General features: G+C 36.5%; 1 protein-coding gene across 5 annotated transcripts in view; it reads right to left on the bottom strand.

The window, feature by feature from the left end:
- NAALADL2 (N-acetylated alpha-linked acidic dipeptidase like 2) overlaps positions 1-13949 on the bottom strand; it is a 1374776-nt gene that overhangs the window by 36126 nt on the left and 1324701 nt on the right. For all 5 annotated transcript variants that reach the window (XM_060171978.1, XM_060171980.1, XM_060171981.1 and 2 more), the window contains one exon: positions 8645-8843. In XM_060171978.1, coding sequence (XP_060027961.1) covers positions 8645-8843 — 199 coding nt within the window. The remainder of the gene's footprint in view (positions 1-8644; positions 8844-13949) is intronic.

The following is a 13949-nucleotide window of genomic DNA, read 5'->3' as shown; positions in this document are numbered from 1 at the left end:
TCTGTGCTGTGGTCTATTTGACTCTTTCTGTCTCTATCTTTACACCAACAAGCAAGCAAATAAATAAATTAATTAATACTTCTTATATGTCAGTGCAGGCCTGTCCAGTTACCTAAAGACAATGACATTGTTGGTACTCTTTTTTTTAAGCTCCTAGGCCACTACAGGGACAAGTGAAGAAAGGACATCTGGAAAGAGAAGAGTCTCCTCTAGAACCTCTGTTCTTAAAGCACTGTGATGCTTTTTGACAAAGCCAAAGATTTTTCTGAAATTTGCTAAAATAAGCTAGGACAAATGCATATTCATAAGATATTACATTTCAAGCATGGAAGTGGTTGGTGCCAAAATTAAATTTAAAAAAATGACTTCAAACTTCGAATTTTAAAATATGGAAAAATCTGCCCTTGAAGACTGGTGCTTATAAGAGAGTTCCCTGAGCATCAAGAGCACATGGCTTCCAGTGAGGAGGTGTTGGTGCTTGGGATGTTCACTCTGATTTTAGAAGCTAATACTTTCAAAATATTTTATTTACTCTTATTTTATTTATTATTGTTATTATTATTATCATTTTATACTTTGGCAGGAGTTGGGAAAGAGACAATAAGCTACCAGCAGGTTCAGTATCTGCTGAGTTACAAATGGCTATAAGAAGGAAGAGCAAGCATACTGTTATTTTTTAAATATTTTTTAAAATTATATCTATTTATTGGATAGAGACAGCCAGAATTCAACAAGGAAGGGGGAGACAGAAAGATAGAGAGACACCTGCAGCCCCACTCCACCACTTGCAAAGCTTTCCCCCTGCAGGTGTGGACTGGGGGCTTGAACCCTGGTCCTTGCACATTGTAACATGTGTGCTCAACCAGGTGCACCACCACCCAGCCCCTACTGTTCTTTTTTTTAATATATATATATAGGATTGTGACCTCATTCATGAGGTCTCTGTTCTTGTGACCTGAGCAATATCCAAAGGCTTCACTCCCAAATAATTTCATATTAAGTATAATGTGTCAACATATAAAATTTAGGGGGGACTGCTTAAACTCTCACTCTACAGCACTTTCTTTTTTAAAAATATTTTTGTTATTCATAGTCTGTTACAAAATTATAAGATTACAATGTACAATAAGATTATAACACAATCACCACCAAAGTTCCATATCCCCATCCTCCAACCTCCCAGAGATAACCATCATAGTTCTCAAGTATTGCAAACAGTTTGCTTGTTTTTGTTTGTTTGGATTTTTCTTTAGGCAAGTTCATGCAAATCAGATGTCTAGATTCCACATATGAATGGAAGCATGTGCTAATTGTCTTTACATCTTTATTTATTTTGCTAAGCATAGTTGCCTCCAGTTCCATCCATTTTTGTCCTAAAGGACTCAATATAATCTTTTTGATTACTTCCTTTTTAAAAAAATATTTTTTATATTTATTTATTTTCCCTTTTTATTTCCCTTGTTTTTTATTGTTATTGTAGTTATTATTGTTGGGTGAATACATCTCTTCTAATTAGTGCTTGAGTGTCCACTGGAAAAATGCCTAAGAGTGGTATTGATGGATCATAAGATATGGTCTATTTTATTATTTTTGGCTCCAAGGTAACACTGGGGCTTAGTGGCTGCGTTACATATCAACTGCTCCTGGTAGCTATTTTTTCCATTTTATTGAATCGGACAAAGAAATTGAGAAAGGGGGAGAAATAGAGAAGGAGAGAGAAAGCTAGACACCTGCAGACTGGCTTCACCACTTGTAAAGCCTTCCCTCTCCAGGTGGGGTGTAGGGGCTTGAACCCAGACCATTGTTCAGGTCCTTGCACTTAGTACTGTGTTAGCTTAACTGAGTGTGCCTCCACCTGGACCTCATTTTTATTTGTTTAAGGACTGTTCATACAGTCTTTCAAAAGGGCTGTACCAGTTTGCACTCCTACCAGCAATGTAGCACAGTTGCCTTTCTTCACAACCTTTCCAACACCTGTTATTTCCTGGTTTGTTGATGTAAGCCGTTCTCTCAGGTGTGAGATAGTATCTCAGAGTAGTTTTCATGTATATTTCTCTAATGATAAGTGAAGTGGAGCATTTCTTCATTTGTCTGTGGGCCATGTGTATCTCTTCTTTAGAAAACTGTTTAGTTCTTTGACCCACTTTTTTACTGTTTTTTTTTTTTTTTTGCTTCTGTTATAGATCTGTACCAATTCTGTATAAATGTTTGATATCAGTTGCTTGCCTGATTGATGTGTGATGTGCAAATGTCTTCTCCCATTTTTTGGGAGAAGTTGCCTGGTTATCTTTGTGTACTTTGATTTCTATGTGTATATTTTTAATTTCTTGTAATCCAATTTATTTACATTTATTTCATTTCTGATGCCTAGTCCAAATACATCTTTGATATGAAGGTACTGAAAAGTTTCACTGCAATTTCTTTCTATCAATTTTAGAGTTTCTACTTAGTGAAATAAGTAAAGAGGTGACATATGTGAAATCTACCGTAATCTACTAAAACACATGAGCTGTAAATAGAAGACCATTTAACTGTGATGAGAAATCTGATGAAAGCCTTTGTATAGGACTTTCTTCCTTTCTCTGTTAGCCTGCAATATTTTTTCCTTGTCCCTAGTTTTAGTTAGCTTTACAGTGATGTGTCTTGGTGCATGTCATTTTGGATTTAAGAATTTAGGTGTGCATTCACATTCCTAGATTTTTATATTTTGAATGTTGCTCAGGTATGAAAAATTTTCTGTTAAAATTTATTTGAATATATTCTCTACTCCTCTCCCTCCTCTTCCTCAGGAATCCCAATAATTCTGATATTTGTCTTTCTGAAGGAGTGTGCTATTTTATTGAGAAATGTTTCATTTTTGCTAAACCTCTCCTCTCCAAAGGTTTTATGTTCACAGTGTGGTGGTTGTCTTCTAGAGTTGTCCTCCACCCAATTAAGTGTACTTCTGAGGCCTCTTAGCTCAACCTGAACTGCATTCAAAGTGTTGTTTATGTCCAGCAGTTCTGTTTGAAGTTTTTTAAATATTTATTTATTTATTTTCCCTTTTGTTGCCCTTGTTTTTATTGTTGTAGTTATTATTATTGATGTCATCGTTGTTAGATAGGACAGAGAGAAATGAAGAGAGGAGGGGAAGGTAGAGAGGGGGAAAGAAATATAGACACCTGAAAACCTGCTTCACCACCTTTGAAGTGACTCCTCTGCCGGCGGGGAGCCCGGCGCTTGAACCAGGATCCTTATGCTGGTCCTTGTGCTTGTTGCCACATGAACTTAACCCACTGACCTACCGCCTGACTACCTGAAGTTTTTTTTTTCTGTACTTTGTAATTCTTTCATAAAACAATCACTGATTTCTTGAATCTTAACTTTAGTTTCTTGAAGTGATTTCATAATGATTTTTCTGAACTCAATCTCTGTCATTTTTTTCTGGATCTGTATCTGTCTGGTCATTTGGGTGTTCTGTCACTGCTGTGTATTTTTCAAGTTTCTCTATTTAGTGTTCTTTTGTTGTGTGCCAGCAGGAAGCCCTGTGGCTAAGGTGTTTGATTTCCCTATATCTTGGTGGCAGAGTGGCGATTTTCTCTTCAGTTACCAGGTTGGGGCAGTGTCCCTAATGTCAATATATCCCTGCTACTGTTCTAGCCTCAGTGGGGCAACAACATTGGAAACTCAAGAAAGCACAATTGTAAATTGGTGAGTTTTTATGTATTTTTTTTTCTTTTTAGCAGTTCTCTGTTCCTTCAACTCTGAGTCAGAAGTGGTATGGCTCAGTTGCCAATATCCCAGTTTGGTGCCAGATGCCCCTGAGTATGGCCTTTTAGTCCTGGGAATTTCTCCCTCACCCTTTTTTTTGTCCACAAGCCACACGTCTGTACTCACCTGTATCTTGGTAAGTTTCCAATAATTTTTTGTTGCATTTTCAGGTGATTTTTCTTGCTTTTCCTAGGTGACTGGGAAAAGTGAAATGCAGCTGCTGCTATTCCATAATCATGCCTCTGGAAGTCCCTCTATAGTACATTCTAGTGTATTCATTTTAATTTGGTACTTGGGTGTCAAAAACACCACTGAGGTTTTTCCCTGGTTCACTTTTTATTCTAGTGTTAAGATGAAGAAGAGGGAAAGGGAAGGGAGGGGACTAGGGGGAAGAAAAGAAGAGAATCAGTAGAGGGGTAGGAGGGGGCATGAATGCCAGAGGAGGGAGATACACCTAAATAGGATTCCACTATCTGCATTTTCCTCATGCTATTCTTTTGTGATGCTGGAGATGAATTTTAGGGCCTCACTTGTGGCCAGGCCTCCACCCTCCTCAGTCCCATCACCTTCCAGCCCTACCACTACTTATTTTAATGGGAATCCCATCATCCCCTGAAGTCTGATTTCCCCTTCTTTTTGTATGTTTTCTTGAATGCCACAAGGTAATTTCTCTCTTCACTAAAACTCAGTAGTACATCTTGACTGTAGTATTCACTGGCCACTTTGCATAAGTATCTTGAACATTTAGCTGAGTTATGATTTATATATTTTACCTGTTGAATTAGATGAAGTTCCTAAAAGGTAATGATCTTAGAACTTGTTTTTATCAGAATGTTAATATAGAGCAAAGCTCAATGAGGGTTAATTTATGAGAATTACGTTCCTAGAAGTTAAGGATCTTATACTGTCAATTCCCTTCAGCCTGTTAGCATAGAGCAATATTCAAAGAGGGTTTATTTATGATAATGACAATCAGTTTTAGAGACAGTATCAAAGTTCAGAGTCTCTGATTCTCCAGATGCCAAACAGTGCATAGTTTTGAGTAGTCCAAAAATAATATATTTCATTATATTTGTTATTTTATAATGTATTCATTTGAAACAGTCCAAATTGTCAGTGCAGTTTTTGGATTTATACAGTGAGCTATTGTCTATAACTTTCATAAAAACAAACTACTTTTGACTTCTCCGTTGGGAAGTTGATGAGAATTGTTATAATACCATTGTGTTGAAGAGGTTGACTTTTCATGAATAACTCATCAATAAGGTATTTAAGATACTGAAACTGGAAGCCTGTTTAACAAGTTTTCTTTTGTATGATATAATAAAAATATCTTTTATCCAAATAATTGTCATTATCAACTATAGATGCTTTTATTTTTTAAGCTTAGTTTCATATAATCCTATACACCCATCTTTTAACTTTTTTTCTTTTGCCACCCGGGTTATTGCTGGGGCTCAGTGCCTATACTAAGAACCCATTACTTCTGGAGGTCACTTCTTTTTTCTAATTTTTACTAGTGAGGACAGAGAGAAGTCAAGAGAGGAGAGGGAGATAGAGAGAGAGATATGGAGTGACATCTACATATCTGCTTCAACACTTGCAAAGCTTCTTCCCTGCAGGTGGGGAGTAGGGGGTTTGAACCTGTGTCCTTGGGCTTGGTAATATGTGCACCTAACTGGGTGTGCAAACACCTGGCCAGCAATCCCATTTTTTTTACTTTGTTTCCTCCCCAAAAACGGTTGTATTTTTAGGGGTTGAGAGCAAATATTCTATTACAAAATTGAAATTTTTTGCTTCAAGAATATTTATAAAAGTTACCTACTATAGGAAAAAGTCATGTAATGAAGATGCATGAAGTAGGATGATTTGTTGCATGTTTCAGAAATAAAGTAAAAATTCATAACAATCTTAGTATAAAGGTCAGCTAGATAAAACCAAATGAAATAATTTTTATCTGTCTGTACTATATGGCATAAATGTATTCCTTCAATAATTCTAGTGATTGTTTCAAATAGTACTAAAATGTTGGATTGTAAGTTTTCATACCTAAAGTTTGTTATGAACTAGAAAATTATTATAATCTACATTTTGAAAGTTCTACACTATAACATAAGGTAGGTTGTAATGAAATTACTAACAGAAAAGATGTCACCTTCTTTATCAATGTCAATTAAGGGAAAGGCAAGTATTTACTTTTTTTTAATATTTATTTTCCCCTTTGCTGCCCCTTTTGTGGTTATTGATGTCGCTGTTGTTGGATAGGACAGAGAGAAATGGAGAGAGGAGAGGAACACACAGAGGGGGAGAGAAAGATAGACACCTGCTTCACCACCTGTGAAGCAACTCCCCTTTAGGTGGGGAGCAGAGGGCTCAAACCTGGATGGTTATGTCGGTCCTTCTGCTTTGTGCCACGTGCGCTTAACCTGCTGCGCAAAAATACATGACAAAATGAATTGAGGATTAGTGCACGTGGCACAAAGTGCAAGTACCGGTGTAAAGATCCCGGTTTGATCCCCTGGCTCCCCAACTACAAGGGAGTCACTTCACAGGTGGTGAAGCAAGTCTGCAGGTGTCTGTCTTTCTCTCCTCCTCTCTGTCTTCACCTCCTCTCTCCATTTCTCTCTGTCCTACCCAACAACAACTATATCAATAACAATAAGAATAATAATTACAACAATAAAACAAGGGCAACAAAAGGGAATAAATAAATAAATATTAAAAAAATAAATTGAGGAGTCATTAATATTGTTGAAAAGTAATAAAATATACTAGACACATAATGAAGACATAAAGATCTTCTGTATCTGTAGCAAACATCTATAACACTAACAAGCATGTATTTATTATATTATAACATGTAGTGCCATATTCCTAATACATGGCTTCTATTAACTTACAAATTTCTGATGAACTATAAGTGAAGGCAATAGAATCAACTTAGATAACTCATTCTAAAAATATAATTTACCTACTCTGATAAGGGTTTTTAAAAATGTTAGATAGGGTAACGTGGCTTATTTTTTCTCTTTAGTAGCAAATACACCTATTATACACTATACTTAACTTAATTACTTGGTTATTGTTTCCCCAGCCCCACCACTAGAATATGATCTTTTTTATTCTGTTTCCTCATCCCCACCCCTAAAACTCTTCAAGGCAGGTGTTTTTCACATGAGGTCTTTAAAAAGAGCACATAGTACATACAAAGAAACTAAACATATTTTAGTAAATTAATATTTTCTAATGTCTGATGCAGAATCATAGTGTCAGAAAACTCATATATTATGGGGACTTTTAAATGTGATTTTGAGTGTAAAATCATAAAGGAAAACCATCAACTATTATAACTAGAAAAGTTAAATATAAAATTTTCACATCCCACCTTTTGATTGGAGGGTGGAGAGGAGAGTGAGGGGAAGGGAGGGGCAGTGACAGCGCTTTAGTATTCTAGGCTGACTTTTGAGATAGAAAGAGAGAAACACAAGGAAAGAAGGAAAGATGCCACAACAGGAAGGCCTTCTCCATTATGATGAGGGTCCAGATTGCACCTGGTCATGTGCATAGCAAAGCAGGCTCCCTACCCAGCTGAGTTTAACTCAATGGCTCCCATCAGCTCATTTAGCCAATGTTACGGAGAGATAAAATGAATGGTCAAATGACCAGATTTCACTAATAAAAGGCACCTTAAAACTCATGTGATACATACTCAGGTGCTAGGTCTACCTAGCATATAATTCTAATATCTATGTCAGTGATTTTGCAACCTTATTTAGTATTTTCAGCACACTGGGCATTGTGAATATTTAGAAATGCCTCTTCATATGTAATGAGTATCTGTATTGTATGCTTCAGTCCTTTAGTAACTATAATATCCTTTGGCTATACATTATAACTGTTTAAGATATATATCCAACCATTTATGTGTTTTAAAAGTCTCAATTCAGTTATGGGCCTACATGTCCTGCTATCTCACCTTTCTTCTGACAGTTCTTATATTCGTTCCTTTACCATGACAAACTCTGGACTAGATATGAGAACATAAACCCTTACACATATACATTAATACAAAATACATATTCAAACGCACAGGTATCCTGAAACCATAGACACATAGATTGTTGACATGCATTAATGTATCTACATCTGTTACACATAAAGGTATGTATACTTATTTTTTGTCTTTTTTCAGTGAGTCAAACAGTTAAGTAAAGATGTTAAAAATGTTATAATCTTTTGAACTTTTTTCACTTTTTTAAGAGTAAGTACACATTTATAAAACAAATCCATGTTTATGTGAAAACTCCTGTCAGTTCATTCATCATATACATTTCTGAAAATTATTATTAAAATTACTTAAAGATTTTCAGAATGAAATCTTTTGTGACCTCCAACCAAGTATATCTAATACCCTGATGGTTTTAATATGTCCATAAGTCCCTCTCTCCCTTGAATATTTAACTCACAATATAGTTTCTAGAATTAACAACAATCCTCTAAAGGTGTTCTTACTAAAAGAGTATGGTCTGGTCTCCCTATCCATTAAAAAGCTGTATTTCTCTCAAAACAGCCTATAGTTTTGTTTAATTTTTGTCAGTAGCCCTGCCATATTAGACTCATATTGACATAATGTGAAATAAGTTAGTTATTTCCCCTATATGATACTAGTATACCAAGTTTCCTTTATTCTAAATTTATATAGTTGGATTTACATTTAGAAGAGGGGAGTGGTTCTTAAATTGTAGATATAACTTTTCATAAGTAAACATCAGGCATAAAAGTCTTTTGAAGAACCGTTTTGGTGTCTTCTCAGATCTATATACTTATTTTAATAATGCACACTCACTGAATTTAGTGGAATAAAAATGTCAGATTTGATATATATATATCTTACCTGTAAAAACCTGGTGGAACCTGTGTCACAAGAAAGTTCTTCTCCATGTCTTGGAGAATGTCATTCAGCATGCGGACTCGGCTGGGAGCTCTCTCTTTGGGATCATTAGCAGGGCGCATTTCATCTGACTGAAAGAGTTCTGCACTGTCCCGAAGATATGATGCCACGGTGAGGAGCTGATGAGTATAGGGCTGGTTACCTGGTGAAGACAAGTGAGTCCATCTAAGAAGAAGCATTCTTAAAGGAGCAAAATAAATGTTTTATAATCATCATGTCACAAGGATGATGCAACATCAATAAATGTGTGCACTCAGTCAAGAATGTTCTGTCAAAACCTATTCTACTTGAAATATTAGTAATATCACGACCACTAATATTGGCAGTACTGTTTGTCACTGTTGCTAATTGGCTGTTGAGAGGTGACGACATTCCAGAATTACCTCATTGGACATTTACTAAACATATAGTTAAGTACATTTCATTGAATTTGAGGATAAATTAAGCTATACGATCAAGCAAAGAAGACCACAAACACTCTCCAAGTGAGGTTCAAAGGTTTTCAGTTCCCCAAACACCCCCCCCCCCTTTTTATTCAATGGGACAGAGAAAAGTTGATAGGGAAGGGGAAGGGAGAGGGGGAGAAAGAAAGACAGATAACCTGGGTCCTTGTGTGGGTTCTTGAATAAGTTTAAGCAGGTGTGCCATCACCCAGCTCCAGTACGCAGTCTTTTAATGCAGATTCCTAGGCCTACTGGATCTCCTTAAAAGTACCTCACAGGAACCTTATTTCACCAAGCTAGTCAGAATATTCTACATGCATTACAGGTTAAGAAACACTGCATATAAATCAGTAGTTAATTAATATGAGAGGGGGAAAATCAATTGTATGTCTCAAAGTTTCTCAAAACACAAACTGAATCTTTTTAATATACAGGCTGTGTATTTGATATGCGGACTCTCTCAAAAGCCTAGACCAAGTAGATTAGAAGCAGCCAATAGCACAGCTATATACAAGATACTGGATACTGTACAGCGAACCATAACAAAAGGACTTTTCAAAGTTAACCCAATTAACAGATAATGTGATGATAACATTAACTATCGATTGTCTTTTTGAACCCTAAGACAGCAGGAACCTCACATCTCCACTATAGAGCCCCTACTTCCCCCAGTCCTGGAACCCTTGGATAGGGCCCACTTTCCCGTATGCATCTCCCAATCCAAACCAAATAATATTGCATCCGCCGATCACAACCTAACCAACGCAATGATTGCCACCTCAACATGCTTCACCTCAGACTGCGTCCAGAGACTTCACATGTCTAATGACAACCCTTCAGCTTCATTACTCGGATGAGACCTTTCCTTTTATAGTACACTCTAATTTCATCTCAGGTAGTTCACTTTCTAACAAAGTCCCAAAACCTAGATATACACCAGTTTCTGTGAGAGAGAGCTTATGTTCAGACGTATCCATAAACTACTGCAAAATATATACCTGAAAGCAGAAGTACACTAGAGTTTGCAGTGAGTACCCCCCTAACAATTCCTTTCCACTATTCCAAGCTTGGGATCCATGATTGCTCAACAATTTGTTTGGCTTCGTATGTTAACTTTCTTTTCAGTCACCAGGTTCCAGATGCCATCAGGATGCCAGCCAGGCTTCCCTGGACTGAAGACCCCACCAATGTGTCCTGGAGCTCAGCTTCCCCAGAGACACACCTTACTAGGGAAAGAGAGAGGCAGACTGGGAGTATGGACCGACCAGTCAACGCCCATGTTCAGCGGGGAAGCAATTACAGAAGCCTGTCCTTCTACCTTCTGCAACCCTCAATGACCCTGGGTCCATGCTCCCAGAGGGATAGAGAATGGGAAAGCTATCATGGGAGGGGGTGGGTTATGGAGATTGGGTGGTGGGAATTGTGTGGAGTTGTACCCCCCTACCTTATGTTTTTGTTCATTAATCCTTTCTTAAATAAAAGAAAAAGAAAAAAAAAAGAAACAAAAAAAGAAGTGATATGAAGGGCCTGGTGGTAGCACACCTGGTTAAGCACACACATTACAGTGCACAAGACCCCGGGTGCAAACCCCTGGCTCCCATCTGCAGGGGGGATACTTCAGAAGTGGTGAGGCAGGACTGCAGGTATCTCTCTCTCTTTCTACCCTGCCAGTTTCCCTGTCTCTATCTAATAAATAATTAAATAAATAAAATCTTTTTAAAGAAAGAGATGATGTGCTAAGAGAAAGAAAACAAGATTAAATTTAGTTGCTGTACAAAAATAGTCTACCTCAGAACTATCAACCTCTAATACATTCATCTTTAGTGTATCTCACTTTCATTTCCTAGGGACTACTTTACTTGCCAATAGAACCTGTCTCCTTACTTTAGAACCCAGCATAGCTGATACGCAGTAATTATTTACTGAATAAGCAAAGTAGATTCCAATATCAAAAGAAAACTATAGAACTGGGGAGATACCATGATAGTAATGAAAAAAGACTTTCATACATGAGGCACCAACAGTCCCAAGTTCAATCCTCACTCCCACCCTAAGCCAAAGCTGAGCAGTGTTCTGAAAAACACAAAACAAAATAAACAAACAAAAAAACCTAACTTTCCTAAGGATAACAAAGAGCTAACCCTCTTTATAACTCTCCTGTCAATGAAATTTGCAATAAAAACAAAATGAATTGCAGGCATTCACAAGATTTAGTCACAGTGATGTTTTCAAATATTCCATACTCATTAATTATCTTGTTCAATTCCACACTATGAAATTTAACATTTTTGAGAGGAAATATTTTGTTTGTTGAAAAACTGTAGTCCTCTAATACAGCAATAATAATAACGTCATTTTATGAAGATAAGAGTTTATCTTAAATGATGATGATTCATCAAAGTTTATAGATGGAGAACTTAGAATATCTTTGCAAAATGGATTAAGGCACATTCAGATTCTTTCTATTTGAATTCAAAGACTGAACAACAGGAAAAACAAGTACCACATCCATGAAAGTCGTCCATTTAAGAAAGAAAAATCTGTACTGATCTAACATAAACTACAAAATTGAAGACATTGTTATTGAATCAAGTGAGACAAATTGTACCATTCTACCTTATTTAGCTTTAAATGAATTTATCTTTCATGGTGTTCTGGGTGTAGAAAATTGATAGCTTGAGGAACTGGCTGCTTCCAGAAAGGCCCCTGACAGTAGAAACCTACCACCCAGCCTAACCTCAGAATCACTTCAGGGTACGAATTTTCAAATTGAAAAGTCACCTCACTTCCAGTGTTCACTCAATTATTTTGACAGTTTCAAAGGGTCCTAATAGCTGTTTCTATGCCAATTAGATCTGGGCTGTTCCTTCAACGAAGATCCAGAAATAAATGTTTCTAGGTAAATATTTCTGACCTCATATCACAGTTTCTTTGATACCCATGACCTTTAAAGTCCCTATAATTCTAACAGCTCCATGAGGGAAGAGTTTCCATCTATTCATTGATATCTTCCCAGTATCTAAAAATGTTTATGGCATATAACTTCATGTATTTTGATCACAGCACCTTTAATATTTTCAACTACTATCTGTTGGTTTTTTCATTTATTTGAACAAGAAGTACTCCCAGAAAATATCTTCTTTGGGTATCTCCAGATCCTGCACAAAATCTGATATGTGGTAGCCACTTAGGAATTTAGGTGAGCAGCTACTGTATTATAAGATAATCTCTCATTTTAAATATATTAAATAATGCCTACTCTGCAATCTTTTAAAAGTGGGTTGGTGCAAAGTCTAGGTCAAAGACTCTTACTACTATAGTTTTATCTGTTTCCAAGTGGCTTGCATTTTTTCTAACAGAAACTGCTGTTAGAAATGGTTTTACTCATATATTCAATAGAAAGAATCAAAATATAAATTAAAAAAATGTAACCAACAACTAAGGTGGTTGGTTTGTGACAATTAAGGTGGTTATCCATTGGTAAAAGGGATGCATATTGGGATAGGGTGTCAGAAATGTGGTTGATGTGGTGTAGAAATATACCCCTGTAATTTTGTAAACCATTTTTAAATCACTGATAAAAATAATCTAGTAATAATAAACATTTTTTAAATAATGCCTACAACATCATTCAAAGGGATTTTCTTTCATAATCAGGATAAACAATTGCTTTTTTTTTTTTTTACTGTTTTATTATTTTCTAAAAATTCAGTAACTGAAAAGGGAAACCAAGTAGAAATTGGATATGGATAATGATAGATTAAAATAAAATTAAGCCAAATTAAAATAGGATTTCCCAGTAACCCATAGAAATATTCTTAGGAATATGAAAACTTCATGAAGACACAGGAAATGCCAGAAAACATAGCACTGATTGATGTCCTTTATAGTTCAGGCTTACTATGTAAAAAATACAAGCACTTTTCCAGAGAGGGTTAATACGTTTTTCTTAAAGTTATATGTGCAGGAAGACTGTAAGCCAAGAACTTAGTATCAAAAAGTAGGTAAGAGTCTGGACTGTACTTAAATATTATCAGTGTGGTCTATTTTTTCTATTGTTCTTATTCCTGCTGGTGGATTACCACTCCAAATGACTTTTTCCGTAGAAATAGTGAGAAAGAGGGGCCGGTTGGTGGTACACCTGTTTGAGCGCACGTATTACAATGTACAAGGACCCGGGTTCAAGCTCCCGGTCCCCACTTGTAGGGGGAAGCTTTGCGAGTGTTGAAGCAGTGCTGCAGGTGTCTCTCTCTGTCTGTCTCCCTCTCTATTACCCTCATCCCTCTTGATTTCTGGCTGTCTCTATCCAATAAATAAAGATTTAAAAAAAGAAAGAAAGAGTGAGAAAGATACCACAGCACCCAAAACTTCCCCCAGAGGAATAAGGGCTGGATTAGAACCTGGTTATGTGCCTGGAAAAACAGGCACCTTCTCAGCTGAGCTATTTCTCTGGCCTTCATTATGATCTTGATTAGATCACTTGATACTATTGTCCTTTAGCTTCTTTGGGGAGAAGAGCAATTTCACTCCTTAAGCAATGTAAATCACTATAGAAACACAAGTAAATCACTATGTAAACATAAGTTACTATTCCTAGCTTCTACAAACTAAGCACATTATCAACAACTCACACATTTACAGTCCTACCGATGATTTTATTCAGAGCTGCTACTCCTTTTCACTTTTCCCAGCCCTTGCTTCCTCTCAGCATAATTGTATAACACTTATTATTCCCATATCTATTTGAATACTGATCCTTGATTTATTTTATATTGTCTATAAATCTGAACCCATTTTTCCTGTTC

This window comes from Erinaceus europaeus, chromosome 14 (assembly GCF_950295315.1).
Source record: "Erinaceus europaeus chromosome 14, mEriEur2.1, whole genome shotgun sequence".
Lineage (NCBI taxonomy): Eukaryota > Metazoa > Chordata > Mammalia > Eulipotyphla > Erinaceidae > Erinaceus > Erinaceus europaeus.
Note: the sequence above shows the minus strand (reverse complement) of the source record. Positions and strands in the feature narration are given on the sequence as shown.